Genomic DNA, 24909 nt, shown 5'->3' with positions numbered 1-24909 from the left:
TGTCACCCAAACTGTGCTCGTCCTCAGTTAAAATGATAAAACCTACAAATAATCCATAAATTATATACATATACATTGCAATACAATTTCAAAGAACAAATATTAGAATTTAAGTCAGTTTATGTCATTGCTTGCTGACCTCTTCTACTGTTTGCATCAATACTGTAGTAGAAAATAATTAATTTCACAATCAGTCATTTTTTCCCCCCCCATGGAAGGTTTCAAGTTCATATTTATTTATTTCTCTTAACAAACCCAAGTGACAATCAGAATACTGTACTTTTTTTCCCCTTCAAACATATTTTCCTTTTTTAATTTTTTTTTTTTTTTTAAATACGCAAAACAAGAGAACACTCAGTGCAATAAGACAGAGGACTCTGACAGTGTGGTGCTCTCTCTACCTTTTCACAGTGCACGTTTATACACACAAAAAGATTGTACATCATCGTTATTACATTTCCAAACTCTACCCCGCCTTCCCAAATATTATGGGTGTGGGGCAAAGTTAACATTTTAAAACAATCATATTTTTTTCTTGTAGATTCAACTTGCATACATTGTAGCTAGGCACACACAAACACAGAGCTCACTCCCTCTCACGCGCTCACGCATACGGGTACAACACAGCGGGACCTCTGTGGTGTTGAGAGGATTACTGCACTTGCACTCTGAGTACTGTAGCTCAGCTGTCAAACCCATACTATTTGGCAATGTGGACATTGCATTTTAATGTGCAAAATGGGACCAATTGAGATGATGAAAGTGGGAGGTTGAGGTTGAGGTAGTGGGAGAGAGCAGAGGGAGAGGGGTCAATGTTACCAGCCTAATTGGATGTGATGGAACAATGATGGGCAGTGCAGTTTTCTTCTGAAAACCTTAGAGATTCGGAGGCCTTTGTGCAACCCCTGTCCTTAGATTCACTTTTTTATTAATTTTTTTGCCTTTGCCATGATATAGGTCCTTGTTTCCAGCCAATCGCAATATATCCAGGGACAACCAATCAGTCAGTGACTGCGTGTTACACACAGCCAATCCCGAATGAATCTTTTACCTTCCCTGCCAAATAAAATGCACATGGCACAGCTTACAACTTGTCACATTTTCAAAAATATATACTGTATACAAGCATTATCTTGAAAGGTATTTCTTAAGCAAGTGCATATGGCTATTATAATCTGCAGTAAAATCAAGACATGTTCTAAAAGCTCAGGTGTTGATTGTACAGGCTGGTTGTTGGCATCAAGTATTTACACTGTGTTCTGATATTTGCAGTGTGCATGGCAAAGTAAAGGCGCCTGCGTTCAATAAGCCAACTGTTGTCACCAACCTCATTTCTAATAACCAACCCATCCAAAGTGCAATCACACAGTTTCTCGTTTAAAACAGGCTTTGGCTGGTTTTGGAAATTATACTGTTAATAATGTATATTCTAATTTGCTACCTCTCCGACACACCCGTATTGGTGTCGTAAAATACTACAGAAATAATCACACTTTCTCTGCCAACCTACTACACTCTGCCTACAGTTTTTCCCTTTCAAAGGATTTGATGACATGACTTCATACCGTAATAGACAAACAGAATTGCCCAAAGATTCCTGCTTCTGTTCTAGCTATGACTGTTGTGCATTGTAGAACAAACTGGAGCAGGCAAGGATAGAAATCTGAAGCATGTCCATTAGGGATGGGCATTTTACATTTCCTTGATTGACAACGGGACACATGTTCTTGTTCTTTTCATGGGATGGGAGAATCTCTCTGATTGTGCTGAACTTGTTTTGCTAACAGTGCTGAATTGAGAAAAAAAATGCTGCCTGTGTGGATTTAGCTGAACTTCCGATAGCTGCCGTGTTGCCCCTCTTTAGACAGCGAACCAGGTGAGACTGAATCAACAGCGCTGAGTGCACTCCATTTTGCCTTAAATGCTTCAAACCACAATTAATCAACAATCCGTTGCACACTTAACAATCGATTAAACCCATCCCTAATGTCGACACAACTCCTTAACTTACAATACAATAGTGAAAATGTCAAATAAATGCAGACAAAACTGAATAGACCATTCATTTGAGTGTTTTTAAGCACAAAAAAGTGTTGGGCATAAGAAAGTTATGCTCCCACAGGACAAGTATTCATAGATTATTTTAACTCAAAATAACCAATATAACAAAAACAAAAAAAACGAAAATATCAAATGTTAGATGGCATCTACATCTACTATACATAATTTATGATGCTCTTTAATCCCCATCTGATTTAGAAAATATCTATTCATCAAATATCTACTCTACTAGTTATATTACAAGAATCCAGCCACATGAAATAGAAAAATATCAAATATCACCAGCGATGATAAGAAAACATGACAACCTGAACAAGCAGAAATATTGCTATGGTAACACCATTGTCCTTTGACATCAGCGAGCATCACCCTCCGGTGCTCTAATTGGTTGTCTTGAAGTTCCCAAAGGGAGAGGAAGGGGATCATTCTGGGTTGTGTGGCAGATGTGAGTTGTGTTTGTATCAAGTCAAATGGCAGTGTCCCAGAATACAGTTGTCTGTGTCGGATACGGAGGAGGATGGATCTTTTTGGTCCCACTGCTCTTCCCACAAGCTGGGAGGACTGAGGCGCTCTCTTGCTTGCACTGACTCCGCTCGTGGTGCCTGTCCTCACTCCTGTCCGGAGGAGGCCTCTCCTGATACCTCTGCAGGTGAGGATGTTGTCTGGAGCGGATTTCTTTACAGAGCGTTCGCTTCCTTTCGATCTGCTCCAGCATGGTGGTGTCTCCGCATATCCATGGCATCTGGGGCATCTGAGGGGCAGCAACATTCTATCAACTTCACTGAGTTAAGTCTTGAGTATCGTTAAGTGTGACTACCATCTCCAAGTATGAAAGCACAAGGTTGGTTTGTGTGTTAGTGAATTAGCAGAAATACGCAAAAATGATACGACTACTATCAATGAAATTTTATGGACAGGTGGCAGTTTTGAAATCGTATGCGCTTACCTGGCTCTGATGAGTCTCTGCTGCTCTCCTTTGTGGCGTCCCCATTGGAGAAGGATTAGCAGACATCGAAGGTGAGCGGGCATATTTAGGTGCTGCTTTCATATCTACAAAGACAAGGAAAACCAGCTGAATTTGGGTTAGAGGCGTGAACGTAATACATCCTGGGCTGTTTGCCTAAGGACAAACAACCATTCATAGGAACATTCACACCTATTGAAAAATGTTCTTCAATTAACCTAACATGCATGTTTTGGGATTGTAGTAAGAAGGTGGAGTACCCAGAGAAAATCCACGCAAGCACGGGGAGAACATGCAAACCCAACACAGGAGGGCCTTAGACGAGATTAGAATTTTGAACCTCTCGACTATGAGGAACATATGCTAACCACTAGTTCAGTTTAGGTCACCACGGTATAGCTTGGATTAGACTTTTCACTGCTGCTGTTTACTTTTCTGCGAATATTTCATTTCTGATTAAACATACTGGAGCTTTCTCGCTTCTGCCTTTGGTTAGTACACAAATAAAAGGCTACCAAAGTTTTATTAGGTACTGATTGCATCCCACCATAAATTCGACCACCATCACCGGGTCTTACTAGGTACAACAACTACATACATTCTAATTGAGTTTTTAGCCACATAGGTATTGAAATGCTGAAGAAAATCCTGACGATGTCCGATACTCTGTAGTTATTTTTGACTGTTTCCTAGCCTCTCCTTCTGAGGAGAATGGAAGCCAAAAGATTGAGTACCTATGCCGAACTGACGCAAACTGTACAGCCGGTATGAGCCCAAGCTGTAGAAGTGTTAAGAGTACAAAACTAGTAGCTTTATGGGTAGGAGCCCAGTAACACCACCCCTAGAGGTATAGTACATACAGTACATCTGTGGACAATATTGTTTTTAGTAATGGATCCTCACCATTTCCGGTGCCCACAGTCATTGGGGGGCTACCAGTTGATCTGCTCTTGTGAATAGGCGTCGTGGTGGATGAATGCTGGCCCGACACTGTGCTGCTATTCCTCTCTTGTGCTTTCGATGGCTCCATGCTGTGATTTGCTCTGTTCTCTCGCCGTGGCGTTCCGTCAGCTCTATAGCCCCTTTCTTTGCTGTCATACCTGTACTCCTTCGAAGTAGGGCTCTTAGTGATTTTACTGTCATACTGGTGCTGATCTGAGCCGTTCAGACTTCGGTCCTTGCTGTCTCGTCTTACTTCGAGGCCAGATCGGCTCAGATCTTTACTGTCCTGCCTGGGTTGAAGTGGTGGTGGAAGGTCTGCTCCATTCTGGATGTTCCTATCTCTGCTGTCATGCTTGGATTCAGAGACCCTGTCCTTAGTGTTGCTGCTTTTGGATGTTTCTTGTCTGGGAAGGATCTCAGGTGGCTGGTCTATTCTGCCCTCATGTCTGTGCTCCATTTCATTCCTCGCCTTCTCTTTGCTGTCTTGTCTGGGTAACAAATCGGGACGATAGTCTTTGCTATCGTGCCTGTATTCTGAACCAGTTCTAAATCTGTCTTTACTCTCCTGTCGGGCTAGGAGCTCGGGTGGCTTGTCTCTGCTTTCGTGCTTTGAATCGACTCCGTTCCTAACTCGTTCCCTGCTATCCTGTCGGGGTAAGAGCTCCGGTGGCTGATCCAGCAGTCTCTCTCTGCTTTCGTGTCTACAGTCTACACCATTCCTTGCACTCTCTTTGCTGTCTTGTCTCGGTAACAACTCTGGTGCCTGATCGAGAAGCCTCTCTCTGTCTTTGCTCTCCTGTTTAAGTAAAGACTCCATTCCATGTCCTGCACCCCTGTCCTTGCTGTCTCGTCTCGGCATCAGGTCTCCATTGCTAATTCCTCTATCTTTTGAGTCTCTTCTTATCAGTGGAATTGGTTCTACGGAACTGCCACTCCGGTCTTTAGAATCCCATCTAACTGGAATGGGCTCCACACTGCTGTAACCTTGTTCTCTGCTGTCTCTGCTGTCCCTGCGAACAGGTGGTGCATCCATACCGCTTCGTTCTTTACTGTTGTGCTTGTGAGACAGTGATTCCACATTGCTGGATCGATCCCTTTCTTTGTCTCTATCTTTTTCTCTGTCTCTGTCTTTGTCTCTGTCTCTGCGATGAGAGGACTCTTTGCTGTGGCGCTCCTTAGGGTCTCGCTTGGAGTCCTTGCTGTGATTGTGGCGTTCCTTGCCTTCACGCTTGGAATCACTGTGGGACTTACTTTTCAATTCAGCTGTAAATAAAAAGAAAAAGTACACATATTTAGAGATTAACTTAATCGAGAGCTTTAAGCATCCAAATGTTTTTTTTACACGCTTACTATTGAATGATACACGAGGTTCCTCAATTTGTAGATACAAATTCATGACATGCAAATCCCAGCATAATTTGTGACTTTTCAAAGATAATGAAAAGTTTTGAATCACACTATCAAGTAAGTAATTTAGTTTTCAGAGGTGTCGTGTTGGACTGAATATGTTTTAGTATGGTGGCCCTCTCCTGTAGAATATTAACAGGACAGTCTGGTTCAGATTGCTGCGTTACAATAAATTGTTCTCTAGGTGGCACTAACAGCATACAAAGTACCAAAAGAAATTCCTGTAAGTATTATGATTTCTGGTTTGCACAAAAATTATTATTATTATTAGTAGTACTAGCTGTATTATTGTTAGTAGTATAAGTGGCACATCTACAATACATAAATTATTATTTTAACACATCCTTAAACACTAAACAGTGCCTCTGGCTGAAACCTGCTTCTTATGTCTTCATGATACGCTCAGATCATTCCTTGACAATACTGTGTTTCCACACATTACATTCCTGTGTGTGTATGTGTAGAAACACAATAAAGACATTATAGCTCACCTCTGCACATCACAAGGCGGTACCGTGGTCCTATATGGGCTCTTACGTAATAGTACCAAGCATAGGCATGGGTCACATATGCGATCTTTATGTCTACGCGTGTGTGGCGATTAACCAGTTGGTAAGTGGGTCAAACTAGTTGTTGATGCTTGGGAGAGAGACAAAAATTATGTTCCATGCTCATGATTGTGCTTGTGTGTGCATTGAGATGGACGCCAACAGACCCCCCCCGCCACACACACACACATTGTGCGACTACTCTAATGATTTAAATGTCTGTTCTGCTGAATGAACATATGGTCTTAAACAACAGCAGCTGAGCTCACAGTAATACATTTTTGAAATGTAATGTTTTCCATCTCCTCATTTGGAAATAATAAAATTGATAATAAAACCGCAAAGGTGCCTTACTTTTGGACATATGGTAAATTCAAGTTCCATTAATGTCAACATCAAGACGCCCTAAATTGCCTGCAAAGAGTAAAAGCTGCAGCAGCAATCTGATTGGCAAGAGCTCTAAGTAGACCATACTGTGATTGGACAGGCAAGAAAATCTGTAATGCTCCGATGAGGTGTTAGATTGGAGTTGAGTGCTATGCTCTGTGCACATCAGGAGCGTGTTGCTCCGTCAAGCACCAGCATGTCCTGATCTGTGATTGGCTGCTCTACCCAGAGGGAGGGAAGCTACAAATAAGAAAGGCATTTTTTTTCTTTCCACTGTTGCTATGTTGTAGTTGGTAAGAGTAAGGAGTAAGGATAGTTTTGTGGGCTGTTTGTAATTCTTGTATGATTTATGTCTTGATGAATTAGAAACGTGGAACGTCTCAAATTGACCTAATATCTACTAATAATTTATTTTGCACAATGTAGACTGTACTCCAATTTCAAGTGCTCTTGGGACTAAAAAAAATGGAATCCTGTGTAACACCCTTATGTCACAGGGCGGATAGAAAGACCTGCTGCCTGCTTTCCACTGTAATCCCTTCAGTTTTAATAACACTATTTGTATCAGACTTGGCTCACTGCAGCACGTAGATTAAAACAAATAGAAGAGCGCATAGGAAGCCACAAGCACATGCTATGGCCCTATATGAGAAGAGTGATAAAGCTGCCTAATTTATCTTTCACTTAGTTTTCAACTGGACAATGCAAAATCTGGGTGAAGTGGACCTAAAACCTACTTCATTTTTGGCCAAAGCACATTATTTAGAATGCTGTTTCCTTGCATTGATACAGTAGATTATTACAGTGGGTCCTCAATTCACGACGGTCCTGCCATACAATAATTTGTGCTTATGTACGGTACACGATGAACTCATTTGTGCAGTGGCCTAAGAATCCATGTCCATGGCAATGTGGAAGAGAGGTGAAGAAGAGAGTCCAGGCAGGATGGAACGGGTGGGTGAAAGTGTCAGGCGTGATCTCTGACAGAAGAGCACCAGCTAAAGGAAAACATTTGTAGGATGGTAGTGAGATAAACCATGCTGTATAGTTTGGAGATGGTATCAATGGCGAGATAATAGGAGACAGAGTGGCACAGTTGAAGATGCTGAGATTCTCTTTGACACTGATGAGGATGGACAAGATCAGGACTGAGGTCATCAGATGGACAGCACACACTGGAAGGTTTGGAAACAAAGCTAGAGAGACCAGTTTGGACATGATCAGAAGCGAGACAGTGGCTATATCAGTAGAAGCTGGAAATGGAATCGCCAAGTCGGAGGGAAAGAGAAAGACCAAAGAGGAGATTTATGGATGTGTTGAGGAAAGACTTTGATAGGTAGCTTGAATAAGACAAGAAGATGCAGAGGACAGGGAGAGATGGAAGAGGATAATTCAGTGTGCCAATCCTTGAAAAGGGTTAAGCCGAAAGGGAAGACGTTATATACTGCATATCTGGCCTATAAGTGTTTTACATAACAATATTTACTGTAATCATGACTTAATTAGTGTCTAGGTGCCTATCTACGGCGCAACGTAAAAAACATGGGTTATGTTGCGGCCATTGAAACAGAACTCAATTGTAAACCGAGGAGCGTCTGTTTGAATTTGGAATTGCTAGCTCTCATCATCTTCTATGAGGGTGGATGATACCCATTGATTTTTAAGGAAAATGTGTGAAATGACTCACGCTCTCCGGGCTCTTTGGATTTTCTCCCGCTGGTGTTTTTCTTCAACATGTTCCTTCCAGTGGTAAACAGGTTGGTCAGTTCATCTAGCGGGCTCGTGGGTGTCCGCGAACGCCCTGTCGACACATTCTGCATGGAGCCATGTAGTCGCCCCACGCCATCTTGGGGCGGCGACCCTTTCCCATGAGGGGTGGCCGAGGCGCTCCTTGGCAGACCCCCCGGAAATGGCACTGGAGCGTCGAAAGGCGGCGTTCGCATGAGGCTCAAAGGGGTGAGGCAGCGGCCCATGCTGACTGGCGATGGGCATGCTGAGTGACTGCGCTGATAGGAAGATGAGGTGGAAGATTTGTAGAGAGTACAGGGAAGGGGAGGTGCGGAGGAGCGCCCAGAGACGGTGAGGGTCGGAGTGGCCGTGAGCTCTCTGCGGATGTGCGCAGAGGAGGGCGGCTCGGCAGAGGAGGTCGGCGATTTGGTGTAAGATTGGTTCTCCAGCATTGGCAATTTGGTGACATCAAGTGGGGTGAGGGGAGACTCATCTGAGTTGGGTGAGCATTGGGCCGGTGCTGGGGGGAACACCAGCAGTGGAGGCCTGTGGGTCAGCAAATTGGGAAACGGTGCTGGAATGTCACAGAAAGGAATGTTTCTCGGAGTGGAGCATCGACTGAGAGGTTCAGGGTCATACGGTGCAGGGGTAGGACATGCCGAGCGACATCCCACCGGGTCCGTACGGTATTCCATATCATCCAGCATGGGGTACTTCATCTCCTCATACACGGACTCCCCTGGCTCCTCGTCCTCGCTTTTTGAGAGTTCTCGCGCACCGACATCTATCCCGCCCATCTCGATGTAGACGGGTTCATCCTCACAGTCGTCGGTGGGGCTCTCGTCGCTCTGCAGCGGAGAGGCATTACGCTCGCACGGGGAGCAGGTGCGGTGGAGCCCTTTGGGAGGGCACACTCCGCCGCCTCCGTGGATTTTGATGTATGATTCATCAAAAGAAACGCTCAGTTGTGTGTTTGGGTTCCTCTTGGGTTTGGGTGGTGGCACCCTCCGGCACTCCTCACTACATCCTTGAGCTGCAAGAGAGAAAGATGGAGAAACTCAATCATGCACTCTGTAACAATTTGCATGTATCCATTTTACTGCAGAAGTCATAGACAGATGCATTTCATGACTTGTGCATCTCAAGAGACCTCAGTACAGCAAGCACAAGAACAAGTGGGTTTTGCTTTTTCCATGGCTTTTTGGTAAAACTTATTCCAAAAGATGGAACTACCACGAAAGAACTACATAAGAGAAGATGAAGACTACAGTGGTATTATTTGTCTTTGTTTTGCAAGCCAAAATTTGAAATATGAGCGAACTTCGGATACGCCACTGCCAGATGGCGGCAGAGAACGTAACAGCATCCGACCAGCATCCCACGTCTCACTCACAATTTGAGGTATGAGTAAATTGAGGTTACGAGCTCAGTCACGGAATGACTTGTAAGTCAAGGTAACACTGGGTAGGCCTTTATATACAGTAGAAGTTTAAGTGGAGTTACATTGAAAGGAATAAGACTTAAATTCGTCATCTTACATTGGTTAACTTATTTTTTAACTTTTGTACCAAATAACATTGACAAGTCAGATGCGTAATGGAGGGTAAAGAAGTAAAGGAAAGTGTGTTTGACTGACTATTTCCATTATTCCTATGGGCCTTTCTTTTTCAATCACTGACGGGCGCTTGTGTTTTTTTTTTTTAATGAATCAGTGAACAAATTTTAAGCATTAATGCAATGCAACATGTTGTATGATTCACTGGGTCAAATGTAGGTCAATGTGCATGGTTAAGGGCAGTATCTGGAGTCAGGTATGTGGGAATGGTTCAGGCATATGCGTGTTTCTAGGCCACATATACAGCAGCGGAGCAGTATGAAACTGCGGTATCTGGGTCACACACAAATACACGCTTTGGAGCTTCCTTCTGATTGTGGTGACGTGGCATTGCAGCGTGAATCTCCTCTGATGTGGTGCAGTGAGGTTATATGATGTGTTTAGCTTGACCAGTTACTGCAGTAGAGTACGTCATCTCCTCAGAGTGTTGCACGTTGCTCTATTGAACCATCATCATACAGTTGTTAGTAAATGTGTATTTGTGGGTCACATACTGAGATGTTTCGATCAGGGTGCCCCTTCCGCTGACAGGCCCGCTGGTGCTGAGTGTTGCTGAGAGCCAGATCATGGCAGAATATGTTCAAGCTGCAGGTTTTGTGCCTTTACTAATTCAGACAGCAGATGGCCCAGACACACAAATATACTTCCCATAACTGTATGACTCACCAGAATTGTCATCACACAGACACACGCACACACAAACACAACTGTACACATGCTCAAACGTTGTGTGATGGAACTTACCGGTATTGCTCATCTGCGACCCTTAGGAGAACGAGGAGTATAGAAAATGAATGCATGGAGGGATATATATTTTTCTGTATTGGTAATAAAGGAGTAGTCAGTGAGTTTGGAAGTGTGTAAATATATAGAAACGATTGCTTATTAACTATAACTACGGGCTGCGTCAGCAAAGTTTCAGGACTGGTGTCACAAAAGATATATTTCCAATCCAAAAGTTTTTCCCTTCGAAATAATCCCCCTGGAGTGCAAACTGAATGAGGTAAACGATGCATGATGTCTTTGTAGACATGCTGGTTGATTGTCTCGTCCACATTTCAGGGGAAAACTAGTGGTTTGAGTTTCAAATATACTGTATCTTTAGAGGCGGCACGGTGGAATGGGAAATTACTGAAAAGCAGGGCTTGACATTCACACCCAACAACCCGCCCCATGCGACACACCATTACAGACTTTATGGTAGTGAAGAAACGTACAGACCAATTACATACGAGTGAGGCCATCCTATGGGACCCGTACTCAAACAATCAAGTCTGCATCTTAGGTGGTAATCAGTGATTGCACGCAGACCAGACAAAGAAAGATGAAGAGAGACGGAGCCGGGAAAAGAGAGAAAGACTCAGTGTGGAAGTTGAGTTAAAGACAAAGTTCAGAAAAGGACCGATAAAGGAAGAGAAAATTTGAAACAAATGGCGCTGTCCGTAAAACTCAAAATGGATCGGCCAGTGTCATTTTTGTTTATGCAATACTTCCCAAGAAGTTTCCACTGGGAGCATTTATTAAAAGTACATACGTCAAACGCCATTATGAGACTACATAAAGGTTTTGAACCAACATAACATTTGTTAAATTAAAATCTGCAACATTTTTGAGACTTTATTCTTGTGTTGAGACACTAAATAGAAAAGGGGAAAATTTCTCTTGTATGAATGGTAACAGGTGGATACAAATGTCCATTCTACCATCTCCCATCTAGTGGAAGAGAATTTAAATGTTCAACGTGTCATTGTACGTTGCTGGCATAGATAGATGAACAGATAAATGTTTTTTTAAAAAAAAAAAGTAATTTTTGCACCAATTAAAGGAAACTGGATGATTTCCTGTGAATTATCTGATGAGCTCTCATGTCAGAGTTTTTGGAAATCACTCCTTTAGAGGATTTTGTGGATATTATGAATTCAGTGTAATATTTATGTGATCTTATTCATGCATTTTTATGTGGCAGGCATGCGTGTGTGTTCCTTGGTCAGCAGCTGCATTCTTTGCTTGGTGGATCCATTTCAGCACTGCTCGTGACATCTCTTCCTTGTCCCTTCTCCTCTCCCTCGATTGCTATTTTTTTCCCTACCCCTCCCTTCCCCTGTCGTGTTTACCCTCAACACTGTACCCCCCATCCTGGGGGAAATTAAATCTAGGTCATTCGGTACTCCTGAATGAATTCTACTCTACCAAGCTCCTCCCCTTCCCGCGACAGTGCACGCAACCCTCCCCCTCAGCCAGGAACACCCCCACAGCTACGCCGCCATTGGCTGGACGGCCTCAGACTCCGGCATCTCTGCAGTCCTATTGGACTGAGCTGCGCAGGGATGCTATGATTGGCCGGGCAAGAGGGGGTCTTGTTTCTGTGGGATGGTTGCCGTGGTGCCCAAGGAAGATCTGTGTGCACACACGGACATCCCCACCAATCTCAGCCAGGCTGGGCGAGTCCTTTCGCATCACATTGGCAGTCAAGCATCAGAACTGAAATGGACTCGCAACAATATCACAGTGGATCGCTCTATGCAAAATGCTCATTGGGGGAAACATTTTATTTCAACTCATTGAAGTCCAATCCTCTCCATCAGAGCCTTTAGAACACAGAGGCTACAATAATGAAGCCCTTGTTTTGATCCGTGGCCAAATGAGCATACTGTGTTTATTTTGCCCAAAACAGACTGACATTGCTGCAGGGTGCTGCTACTAGATCTCAATTATGCCATCGCTACATTTCATCTTACCAGTTTGAAAGCAGAAAAAAATAAATGTTTGGGCTTTAATTGGCTATTTGCCTCAAACTATGTAACAGTTTTTAAACAAAGTCACAGAAATGTCAAGGCATGTCTTTTTCCCACTGACTGTGCAGCCAAAACAAAAAACAATACATGAGCGGCATGAGCACTCACAATCTGCTGGGCCGAAGTTAGCCAGTGAAGCTGAAGAGTAAAAAAGTTCTTAATTGATAATTTTAATATTTGGCCCATCTGATATGGCCAAATAATGTAACCAAAATAATATATAGTGGACCCCTATATTCACAGGGGGTTTGGGACCAGAACCAACTGCTACTAGCGAACATATGTGAATAAATGCTGACCATTACAATTGCGTGGGGAAAAAAAACAAAAAAAAAACAGATAAGGTGAGAAGCTTGGTCATCCAGGAGGGGCTCAGAGTCGAGCCGCTGCTCCTCCACATTGAGAGGAGCCAGATGAGGTGGCTCGGGGATCTCGTTAGGATGCCTCCCTGGTGAGGTGTTCCGGACAGATCCCAGGACACGATGGAGAGACTATGTCTCCTGGTTAGTCTGGGAATGCCTCGTGATCCCCCCGGAAGAGTTGGACGATGCGGCTGGGCAGAGGGAAGTATGCTCAGGCTACTGCCCCTGTGATCCAACCATGGATAAGCGGAGGTCGTGGGATGGATTTGTATTTTTAATTTTTTTAACCCCCAAAAATACTTGAATAAGCAGGAATATACCTAGGTGACTCCACGGGTGCTGAACCGGAACTATGTGGGGGTCCACTGTATTATATAAGTACTTTGTTTTGTTCTATTACTGTATATGAATATTTTAAAGGCGTATGACTCAAATATTCTGAATGAATAATTCCCATTGCCTTTCTGCTTCCTGTAAACAGGTAATCAATCCATTTGACCTCATTTACTTCAAGATTAAATTAGTCAAAAAGAAATTCCGCACCATTGACACATTTCTTATAATGAACAAATCATTGACTAATCAATGATTATGCCCATCTCCAATATTGTTATACTGTACATCTTTTTTTAATCTCATTAGACATTGGAGGTATACCTAATGATATGTCCATTCTGTTAAGTGTAGCTGGAAGCTCAGTTCAAAATACCTATGAAAAGGTAACAGATATTGTTAATTGTGCAGCCCCCGCAGAGTTCAGAGGTCGTGAGTTGAAATCGGCCCTTCCTGCGTGGAGTTTGCATGTTCTCCCCGGTGGCTTACAATTATATTAAATATACTACAATGCTACTGTATTGTAATGTTGGTCATGTTGGTGGTACCTGGACTGCTAAATATGCTTTTATAGGTGGCAATTGATGTAAAAGGTTTGAAAACCACTGCTTTACATCCATTGAGTGCGGCATCTGTTCATCCAATTGTATGTGAATATGGTTGAATCGGACTAGCCGGCTCGATGTCACGTCATTGTCGGAGAAGCGGGGTTGAAGAGGGCACCTCAGAGAGGAGCTAAATATAGAGCCGCGGATTGGTGCAAAGTGCCACCACCACTCACCGTCACATCTGTCTCCACGGCAGGCGGACACGGGACTGTGGTCCACCGCCTCAGACGACATGCTTAGCTTGGTGGCCGGGTCCCTCCTGGGCTTGGGCGGGGGCTGCTTCCTGGACGTAGGACTCCCCACCTCTTCGTCTCCGCCCCCGCTGTTGCCACCCACAGAGTGAAGGGACTGTGAGCGCACAGAGAAGCTCTGCCCACACGCTAGAGCGTGCGGATGGGGCATGGGCATGCGTTCCTGGGGGTCTGGCATGGTGATGGAGCCCATACGTAAGTGCTTGCCTTCTGTTGCTATGTCCTCCCCCGTCCTACACAAGGGGGGAAAAGGAGACACTTGCAATTACCGGTATATACTGTACATGCAAAGGCCATAAAACTTTCACGTAAAGTGGTGCCTTGAGGTATGAGTTCATTTCATTCCATGACCAAGCTCGTATCTCAAAACACTCATATCTGAAATCATCATTGTCTATAGAAATGAATGGAACTACCATTAATCTATTCAAGCACCCCCCTCCCCCCCAAAAAAAACATCTCTCTGTTTTTAATGAGGAAAATAGCACTAATATTGTTTTTCATTAAAAATTAAATTGAATGTAAACAATTACTTTGTCACAATTGTCCATTTAGTGGACATTGGGTCAGTCCTCAGTAAGCTCCAATATGATTAGTCATTCTTTGGAGAGGATAAAGCATATATCCCTGTGAGTATTGTTATATTATCTGTCTGCAGTACATCTGTTGCTTCCAAAGCCATCAAAAGCGAAAAACTCTGTAATTGCCTATATTAACAAAGTAAATCTGTTTATTGCAGGGGATACGTTCCAGACCTACCGGTAATAGGTGAAAATTACGTAGAAACCATATAGACAGTAAGTATACTATAAAAACCCATAAACGATCAGGAAAAAAATCGATAGATTATGATATAGCGAGGGAACACTGTAAATATACCATAAACAATGATACCCGAAACGCTTATAACATTTCAAACTCCCCTTACGTTACCCTTAAAAAATAAATGGCTTAGACATTATTTAATTTAGAGAAAAATGCACCAGAAGTATGCATGCACATGGTTAACTTCCACTAACAACCCAGGCTAAACTTAGCTCCTCCCCGATTTAAAGTACCGACTTCAATAATACTTCCTTGAGACCAATAACTACTTTCTTATTAGATAGGGCTTTGGCGCCATCATGTGGCATTTTAGGGCATTATAGAAAGAGCACAAATAATTTGTGTGTTTTTCAGCAAATAGCAGAAAAATAACGAATGAAAATGTGGAAAGGTGAATTTGTGAATGGCAAACCACAATTAGGCGGGGCCGTTGACTGCACTGTACATTACATCATGAAAAGGACGTGACTTTTTGATCAAATCCTTGCATCCTCGTTCGTCCATGCTCCAGGCTTTTCCTGTCAGGATACAGCAATCATAAAACACGCCTGACATATAAAATCTTTCTGTCTCTGTCTCTTTCGCTCCCTCTCCCTCTCTCTTGCGTTTCAATGCATGTCACATGAGCGTTACTTCAGTGTTAACAGCTGTGCCGCTGCCCCCTGGGAACCACTTCTCTTTCAGGGCAAATCATTGATTAGAGTTTAATTTCCAGATAGGATCGACGGCGTTCACATTATTACACTAATAACGACACTATGGAATCACAGCGTGTACACAATCAATCCTTATAAATGCACGATTGGCCTGAATGGAGCGTTAATGATGTCTGAGTGGAATACGTTAATGGATGTGTGCATCACGGAAGAAAATGGAGCACAACATCCGTAATGTTTTTGCATGTTATTTTTTTATTATGGTTTTTATTAATAATAATGAGAAACGACATTGTAAATAAAATAAAAAGGTAACAACAAATGATAACATTAGGCAGCTCAGTTACGCTAAAATGAATGTCATAATAAGAAGCTCCCTTCACATGTTTTTGTATATATGTGTGTTGTGAGACCCCTGGGTGTGTGACTTTGCTGACTCCGACACCCCCTCGGCCAGCTGCTGCACAGAAGGTGCTTGGTGGGGTCTGGCCCAAGCTGTAATCTGCCTGGCAACGCGGTACCCATAGAAACAAGATACAGAACGACAATAATAAAGCACACATGCGCCTGTCTGGCATGTGCACTGTTTTATGAGGCGGATCTTGCGTCAACCTGTAGATTCACAGTGCTTATGTTTTTTTAATGAACTGCAATGTGGTCGTTATTTGTGAAAACCGCACATAAATGCCAGTGCATGCAAAAACTAAAGCTTAATTATCTCAAATTTAAGCCAAAATATGATTTTTGTCAGTCAACAGATTTGTTCTTACCAGGCAGCTTTTGTGTAGGAGTGTTTTACTTGCTTCAAGCATTTTTTACTAAAAATATTAAGTAAGTTACTGGCTATGAGTAAGTTTAGCTGAAAATATGAATGGTGGGTGTTTGCACTGGCAAATGCTCGATTTAATTAAGAACATTGACTTTTACAATAAAAAAGTAATTCTTAGTACAGATCTACTTTTTTGAAGTATAAATGCAGTAGCTGCCCCCTGCTCCAGTGTGTTCCACTAACGTGTATGTGTTCACTGTGATGGGTTAAATGCAGAGAAAAAATTTCGTGTGCATGCATGCATGTTCATGACAATAAAATATTCTTCTTCTTCTTAAAGATGGTCACTAGTGTTTTGAGGCTAGCTATTGTTACTTGTTTTAAGAAATCTTAGCACGTCAAAATTGACTGTTCTATTGGCAGATAATTCTGCTTAAATACAGTAAAATATTACTTAATTCCTTACTGTTATCTATTGAGTTTTTGCAGTACAGATAGCAGTAAAATAAATAAATAAATAAATAAATAAATAATCATCCTTGAATCTCATGTTTATTTTTTTTCTGGGTGCATCTGTGCATCCAAATATATGAGCTACGACATATGTGCCAACCAGTAGGTTTATTTATAGGCTGCTTGCCCAAGTGATTGGCTACGATGACAGAGCACAGGTGCAATAAGACAAAGCAAAACAACCTAAAAATGCATGTGTACAGTACAGTATATGCACGTCTGTTTATATGCATGACTGTGCGAATAAAATATAATATATATTTAATCCACATAGGAAGTAGCGACAGGCAACAAGGCGGGCCTCACTCGAAGCTAACGTGTTGATCTGATTGGCCGTTGGCTGTTCCAGCTGTCACCAGGCAGAAACCCATCTCCTGCAATGGTGCTTACATTTAATCACAAACATTTTTCTCTCTCTTCACCCCCTCACTGCCTCCCTCCTCCTTACTCTTGGAAGGGTTTTTGCTCCCACACGCTTCCTAGCTTTTCTCTCACGCTGATAATCTATCTATTATTTTGCTCACACGCGTGCACTCAAAAGCAGCCATATTTATATCAGTGAATGTGAGCTCTCTCATTCATTCTCAGTCAGTTACTATGAAGAAAAAAAAACAGAGGGATTTGAGGGGGTGGAGGCATGGGGGTCATCTAATCGACCTACATATATGCCTCATAAAAAATCCAGTTATTTTTTTTTAGGCGCGTCCTCCAGTGACTGACTATGAATATTTCAGCATTGGGCAACAGTTGAAAGACAGTGCAAGGGTAACAGGACGGTAGACGCCTCTGTCCTCGGGCATCGGCTTGCCCTGGAACAGTCACCAAATTACCATCCGGTCCTTTCTGTTGCATGAGTAATACAGTAAATACAGTACAGTTGAAATCTGACTCTACAAACTATATGCAGTCTTACCACTGTGTCAGATGTGGAAGCACATTATAAGTCATATGACCTCTTCACAAGATGTTGTTTCCCACTTTTTAATTTGATTTTACTACCGGTTTAGCATCAATGTTTTCTGTTTAGAAATTAAATTGCACAAAAAAAGTCAAGCACGGTACGATTTTCAGCAATATGAATGCATGTACAGTGAACACCACCTGTTTGCGGTTTTTCTGTGGAAGCTTTTGTCTGTTTTTGGCTGAAAAGCACACCAATTCACAGTTTTTGTGCTCTTGCTGTAACGCTCTAAGAAGCCATAAAATGCTGCCAAAGCCGTGGCTAATAGGAAAGTAGTAATTGCTGTCGAGGAAGTATGTTGAAATTATACATCTTGACTGTTCTAAGATTTTTCTATATCATGGAGAAGCCAATTTTAACCTGGGTTCTTAGCGGGAATTATGGGGTCTTTGCCACGTGTATTTTTTTGCTCTGCTGAGTGGCTATAAAAAAGCAAAATCAAATAAAAGCAAAATCAAATAATCTGCAAGCCACTTACAGTTAATTTTCTTCGGAGACAGAAGATGTGACAGATTAGGTGTCAATCTTTCTCGTGCACTTGCAGGCACACTCATAGCAAGCACACCCCCGCATACCTGTGCTGACCTGTACCCTTGGGCTTCAGGAGCTTTGCTTAAACTATGGTGGAATATCCATCCATCCATCCATTTTCTTTACAGCTTATCCTCATTAGGGTCGCGGGCTGCTGGAGCCTATCCCAGCTATCTTCGGGTGAGAGGTGGGGTACACCCTGAACTGGTCGCCAGCCAATCGCAGGGCACATAGAAACAAACAACCAGTCGCACTCACATTCACACCCACGGGCAATTTAGAGTCCTCAAGTCACCTACCATGCATGTTTATGGGATGTGGGAGGAAACCGGAGTGCCCGGAGAAAACCCACCCAGGCACGGCGCGAACATGCAAACTCCGCACAGGCGGAGCCGGGATTTGAACCCCGGTCCCCAGAACTGTGAGGCAGATGTGGTAACCAGTCATCACCGTGCCGGCGGTGGAATATCCACCTCAGGAAAAGAAAAAAAAACACGCCCATGGCTCATTTGCCAAAAACTAGGCATAAAACTAGCAAACAGAAGCAGAGCAAAGGGACGTCAGACAGCTGAGTGATTTCAGAGTCGATGCGGAATTGGGAACATTTCTGCTTGACAGACCTCTTTTTTATTTTTAATCGATTGTACATTCCGAAAATTCAACTTCAAACCGATAACATTTACTTATATTAACACTCCTTTAGAGACCTTACAATTTACAAGTCATGCTATCATCGTAGCAGCCATGGCTAACGTTGGTTTATTTACAGCGAATATCAGCTTAGTATTGCTAGTACTGCTATTTTGCCTGAGCTGGATATGCATTCTCTCTGACCTATTATCACAACTACCGACTTTCATAATTGCATGCCCGGCAATGTCAATGTTTGAGAATTGCGCTTGAGCACGTTAATGAGGGGCGCGGCTGTGGTCAGATACTAAAGGCGGGAGAGGGATTAGTGAAGTGAGGCTACATTAAAATCTTGCTAGCAGTTTGAACAGTGCAAACTTCCTCTTCAATATGAGAATTATCAAAGAAATTTGGGAGGGGGGGGGGGGGGGGGGGTATTACACAGGAATTTTTTTTTTTTTTTTTTATTGGAACACACTCAAAGCATGGCTGAGTTTTTAATTAAGTAGGTTAATCCAGAATATGCTATAGTTAATACTAAAGTGGTTGCTTTTAATGTAAGTGGGTAAAAGTAATTTTGATATGAATAAAAATGTTTTTCCTTGGTTTTTATTTATTTATTTTTCTGCATATAGTCACTGACAGTACCGTAGTTCACTTGCCTGCATTCCGTGAAGGCAGTGTGGGTTCAGTTCCAATTCATGGACATTTTAAAGTATGTGGGAATGGTTCTCTGTCACTGTGTGTCACCTGTGATTTTCTGGTGACCAGTCCAGGCTGTTGTCTGCCTTTCGTCTAAAGTCAGTTGGAATAGGGTACAGTTCATCCAGTGACTTTGAACAGGCTATTTAGTTGTATTTAACTTTTATGTTCAATAGATGTTGTAATTTAGTTCCCCTGGTTTGTTCAGTCTCTGTCAGATCATTGTTGCTGTAGTCACGTTTCCCTTGTCATGTTCTCTTTTCTGTTGTGATGAATTTATCCCCAGTGTTCTTTGTACCTTTTTGGGGGGGGACTTTATTCCGTACTTAGATTTTTATCTGCGTGCCTTGCTTTCCTATTTGTGTTTTTAAAGTAAATTCATCAAGCCTGACCTCCATGTTTCTACTCCGCTACTGTATTTTAATGTTCGTCACAATAGTGGCACTTGGAGAATTCAGTATTTTTTTTAGGTGGTACTTGGTGTAAAAGGTTTGAGAACCACTGCTCTATATGATTGCTTTATTGTGACTCCTGTGTGTTCTGGTGGCATGGTGTGCAAAGTTTTTGTGTCACCACACTAATAACTTTCCAAATCCTTCTGCACGGTGCGTCCTGTTCCTCGATGACTCACTGTTCCCTATCCTACCCCACAACGAGCATGCCGTATGCACGTAGCGCTCACGTTGCAAGAGCGTGCATCTTTTAGGCTCAGTTTTTGGAACAGTTGATGCGTACATGAAAGAGGTTGCAAAGACAATACAGTTTGACGTCCACAAATGACGACATTGTCCCAGCTGAAAAACACTGAATGTGTCAACTGTTGGCCAACGCTATTTTTCCTAATTCTAAAAGATCCCCCCAAAATGGAGCAGTGATGACCTCAATCCTAGTCCCAAATAAGTCTAAAAGTGAAAAACTAATTATCCTCCCTAGATCATGGGTGGGCGTAGACTGCTCTTGCAATCCTCCAAATGTGGCAAACTGCCTGCACCCAAAGGACCCTGCGGCCACTTGGCCCAATTCTTACAACCTCTTCCTGCTGTGAACTCAGTGGCATTTTACCTCTTCAGATGCAGGGCAAAGGCTAATACTCTTCATTCATGCAATCACCCTAAAGCACAACTGTACATACATACAGTATTGTATGTACATTGCGTCCTCGAGATATGTGTTTAATTTGTTTCCTGACCACCCTCGTAGCTCAAAACACTTCATCTCAAATCATCATCATAGGTTTATAATAGGTTTAAGCCTCCCCCCAAAAAACAATAAAGTAAAATTGTAATGCATTTCTATAATACAGTATTGGACCCATAAAAACATAGTAATAACATAATTAAGCGAAATGCAAAGAATTAAACAGTTTGTGAATCATGATTAATTGATTGCGGCTCTTTCTGTTGTGTGTAAATTGGCCACAACGAGGCAGTATAATACAGTTATCAGACACAAACAAGTAGGAGTTTCACAACTACTGTGACTCAGTAAGATGTTGTATTATTAGTCATTTTTTGCAGAGGAGAAAGAATATATGCCAGTGTCTGTAAAAATTGTTAGATTTACTGTCTACATGTGTTGCGGTAGTGTTTGTGTTCGATGTAGCGATTAGATCAGAATCAGAATCATCTTTATATGCCAAGTATGTCCAAAAAAACATACAAGGAATTTTTCTCCGGTAATTGGAGCGGCTCTTGTACGACAACAGACAGACAATTGACAGAGAACACTTTTGAGACATAAAGACATTGAGAAAAACAGTCACTGAGCAATAAAGGGTTGCTAGTTATCTGGTAATGCCGGTACATTTTTCTATTTTATTTTTTTTTGACAATTTTGCAAAAAGATGAGCCTGATGCTATTCGGTCGCCCGTCTTTGGCATTTCCTTATGCATTAGCATTAAACTAGTGGACATTAAGGCAAAGTCATAACTTTCCTTAAAGTCCACTAGTTGCTTTAAATACATATGTAATTCTCTTTGTTTTACATTAAGTAGTAAAGTAAAGTTAAACTAGGAGTGGCATTAAACACCTTGAAACCACTTTTTTTCAAGAATTGTTCACCATCTGCCAAACTGCTGCTTATTGTAAAGTGAGCTGAGTACATTCGTATCTCAAGGCACCACTGTACATGCTTGTAATGTTGCTATTTAATCTGCTGTTGTCTCCCTTGTTTTGGAGCGCGCGTCAAATTATCATCCTACCTCCTTATGGCTTCCTCCTGTTTTCTCTTCTTGTCGTTTTTCTCCTGCAGGTATATCCTATTCTTCTCATTCCTGGCGTGGTCCAGGTTCTGAGCCAGCAGACCGTTGTAGGCTTTCAGTCCATTCTCCTCGACGTACTGGAAGAAGCGAATAGTTTCCTCCTCCTTGGAGCTCATCATTCTTCAAATGATTCCACTGGAAGCACAAAATAAGGGTGTGATTAATAGCCCTAATAGTAGAACAAATATGGAGCTCTTTCAGGGATTCTTCTTTCAACCTTCATTTTTCAAGGTCATCCTCAGTGAGAAGAAAACCAAAGATGGCTGAGCTATTTTTCCTCTTCTTCTTTCTTGTTGTTTTCACGATTTCTTAGGGTTTACGTGGAATATTTGTGCTACTAATGAGCTTTGCATTATGTCCGTTTCCTTGGAGGATTGCGACATCCTCCAAGATCATGTGACATGTAGATACATGCAGTAGCCGCAAACACACATGAACAACTGCAGCAATATGCAAACAGTGAAGGGATCGTCTGTTCAATGTTGAAATTTGCAGCACAGTTTCTGTTTTGGCTGTTTTGGTGCTTGCGAATTCTCTGGCTGAAATTGCTCGCTTTGACCATGCTGTGACTCTGATGGGAACTAAAAAAAGGAGCTTTCATGTGTAAGAAAATGTGTCGTGCGTTCTGATGAGAAAATGTAATACTCCTGGGAGCAGCCGCACGGATGAATCTCTACCCGACTGCGGTGCGTGGTTTTTCACGTGTGCACAAGCGTCTTATATTTGATGTCTAAAAATAGTCTGCACTGGAGTTGTTCCTTTCCTGTAAAAAAGAAAAAACTGACAGCATCAGTGACATGCATTGCACCATAATGTGGATGAGCGTGTCAAAAACGGCACCAACACCGGTGCCTCTCATTTGCTCCTTCTCAGCTTCTTTTTTCTCAGTTGTTTCCAGCCACTTTGCACCCGAGATGAGGCATGCAGCGGCTAATGAGGACATTGAGAGTTCAGAGTATGTGTGAACGGGAGTGCGTTCACCCCTACATGTGCGCACAATGTGAATTTGGAGAGGCCGGCGGTGGAGGAGAAGACAGCTCCTGCTGTTGTTATGTAGGTCACTGTTTTCAGATGAGCCTAAGACTCATGCTTGTTTACGTGTGAGAGAACCACTGAATGTGCATAGGGAGGGGGAGGGGGTCAGTGATAACTGTATGTTTGCCTCTGTGTGTGTGGGGGTACGTGGGGGGTACTTGGAGGGCAGCCAAATTGCAGGGCCGACCATTGTCTGACCATCCTCGGCATCCGTCTACCTTGTGTCTGTCTATGAATAAATCCAGCGTGGCTCTGAGGTCGTTGGGTTTATCTGCTTGCCGCTACACATTCACACTTTTTTTCTGCCATGTATTTTAGAGTGGCAGGGAGGCAGTCGGCATCTCATAGTGCAAACCAGGTCACCGAATACGGTATTTTTTTCCCCCTCCCTGTCTTACCGCCGATGAGCAGGCATATTGAGCTATCTAAATGTCTCAAAAAGGAATACAACTCAGGTTTCAAAGGACAGAAGTGCACCGGTTCAACGTGTGAAGGATGCAGCGCTAGGAAGGCACAGTTCAAACAGTGTTTGAGCTGAATTAAGCCTGTCTGCCTAATCCCCGTAAACCTGCATCAGCAGTCAGCACGGGAGTCAGCTTGTTTATGACACTGTTTTCATCAGCCAAACCTTTCACATTGGATTGTCCTAACTCATCAATGTAAAATGCTACTCTTATTCGCTCATCTCCATAAAACCTGTCAATTCGGCAACCCATTTTTACCTCAGTAACCTAAACCTAATTCCCCCCCACTCACTCTGCTGCCATCGTCTTTTTTTTTTTTCTATAGCTAGTCATTCCTCTGCTTTTGCCTGTGTTGCCCCAGTTGACATTGGCTGCAACAGTTGTTACACAGATGTGCACTTTGGTTGAGATGTAAATGAAAGTGGCGCACAGTTTCTGTTTCCAGGCAACCGCGTGACAGGAGAAGGGCAGCGTGGATATTCTGCAGACACAATGTCAAAAAGATTGCAAGCCAATCACCGGCTGACGGGGTGCGCGGACGGTTGCGTTCATGCATGCGTGCACACGGTGCCATAGCGTGCACCTGGCAGCCTGATGTTTTTGTTGTTTTGCATTTAATGAAAACAGGGAAATGCAAACTTTTATATGCATTTTAATGTCATGTGTGTACTTACAGTGGCCCTGTGTCCCCGCAGGTTTGTTTACTAATATATCTTCTGTCTTCACCTGATGCGTCCAGTTCACACTCTGACCTTTGCAGGAGCACCAGTGCACTATTTCCCTTAAATCCACAGAGATGTCCATCCATTGTACGATCCGATTGGTCGGCTTGCTAGAAGGACTCCCTGTGACCCGGGATGAGGCTGGCGAACAGGGCGAACTGGGCCATTGGGTTTAAGGCCCAACGCTCCCTCCCCTCGAGGGGGAAAAGGGGAGCTCTGCCCCCTCCGGTTCCGGTGCTGCCAAACTCCTACCCAGGTGCCAGCTTTACCACGCCACACATCAGCACATGCTAGAGAGGGAAGGACGACGCAGTGGAGCCGCAGACCGCACCCGCCGCCACCAACGCCACCGCCACGAGCATGACACAAACACGTGCTCTCACCTCAGACGCTGCTTGCACTTCCAGCTTGGACACTCACAGTCTTTCGAATCGGATTTAAAATCTATTCCTTTGGTCAGATGCACAAATGCAAAAAATGTCCAAATGTGTCACACATGGTGAAAAGAATCCTCATCCAGAGAGAGGTAGGGCTCGAGCAGTGTGGTCTCCCAGGTACAGCATCCCCTGCCCACCTGGTCCTCACAGGTCTGGACTGTCAACTCTGTTCCACAACAGATGACACCGGGCTTCCCAGTGATAGATCAAAACAAGAACACGCCCACCGCTTACTGTAGCCACCTTCCGCTACAGCGTCATCCTCTTGACCTCTCCTCCCTCTTCCCGCTTCTTGACACCATTTCCCCTCACTGAGTGCCTTCAGCTCCTCATTACGCGCACTCATACGCATCTATTTTTCAGGTTTTATGTTTCCCCACTTGACTGCCGTGCCTGTTTTGC

General features: G+C 43.1%; 1 protein-coding gene across 2 annotated transcripts; it reads right to left on the bottom strand.

Annotated features, from left to right (window-relative positions):
* Nucleotides 1-148: 148 nt before the first annotated feature.
* Nucleotides 149-24909, bottom strand: nyap2b (neuronal tyrosine-phosphorylated phosphoinositide-3-kinase adaptor 2b). Of its 2 annotated transcripts, none has more exons than XM_061797106.1 (7): nt 24023-24909; nt 21790-21984; nt 13924-14234; nt 7997-9070; nt 3929-5230; nt 3008-3111; nt 149-2812 (listed from the first exon to the last, which is right to left on the bottom strand). In XM_061797106.1, exons 2-7 carry the CDS (start codon nt 21966-21968, stop codon nt 2528-2530), a joined length of 3255 nt encoding a protein of 1084 aa, XP_061653090.1. In that variant the 5' UTR covers nt 21969-21984; nt 24023-24909; the 3' UTR covers nt 149-2527. The 2 variants fall into 2 exon arrangements, with proteins under 2 accessions (XP_061653090.1, XP_061653091.1); XM_061797107.1 differs by having other exon boundaries at nt 24454-24909.

Source organism: Phyllopteryx taeniolatus, chromosome 14 (assembly GCF_024500385.1).
Source record: "Phyllopteryx taeniolatus isolate TA_2022b chromosome 14, UOR_Ptae_1.2, whole genome shotgun sequence".
Lineage (NCBI taxonomy): Eukaryota > Metazoa > Chordata > Actinopteri > Syngnathiformes > Syngnathidae > Phyllopteryx > Phyllopteryx taeniolatus.
This window is presented reverse-complemented; position numbering and strand designations above follow the sequence as displayed.

Coding starts and splice junctions, on each gene's coding strand:
- nyap2b (XM_061797106.1), bottom strand. CDS start 21,968: ATGATGAGCTCCAAGGAGGAGGAAACTATTCGCTTCTTCCAGTACGTC. Junction 14,235..21,789: donor CAGGAGGAAGCCATAAGGAG/GTAGGATGATAA, acceptor CCCCTTGTGTAG/GACGGGGGAGGACATAGCAA. Junction 9,071..13,923: donor CCGTGGAGACAGATGTGACG/GTGAGTGGTGGT, acceptor TCTCTCTTGCAG/CTCAAGGATGTAGTGAGGAG.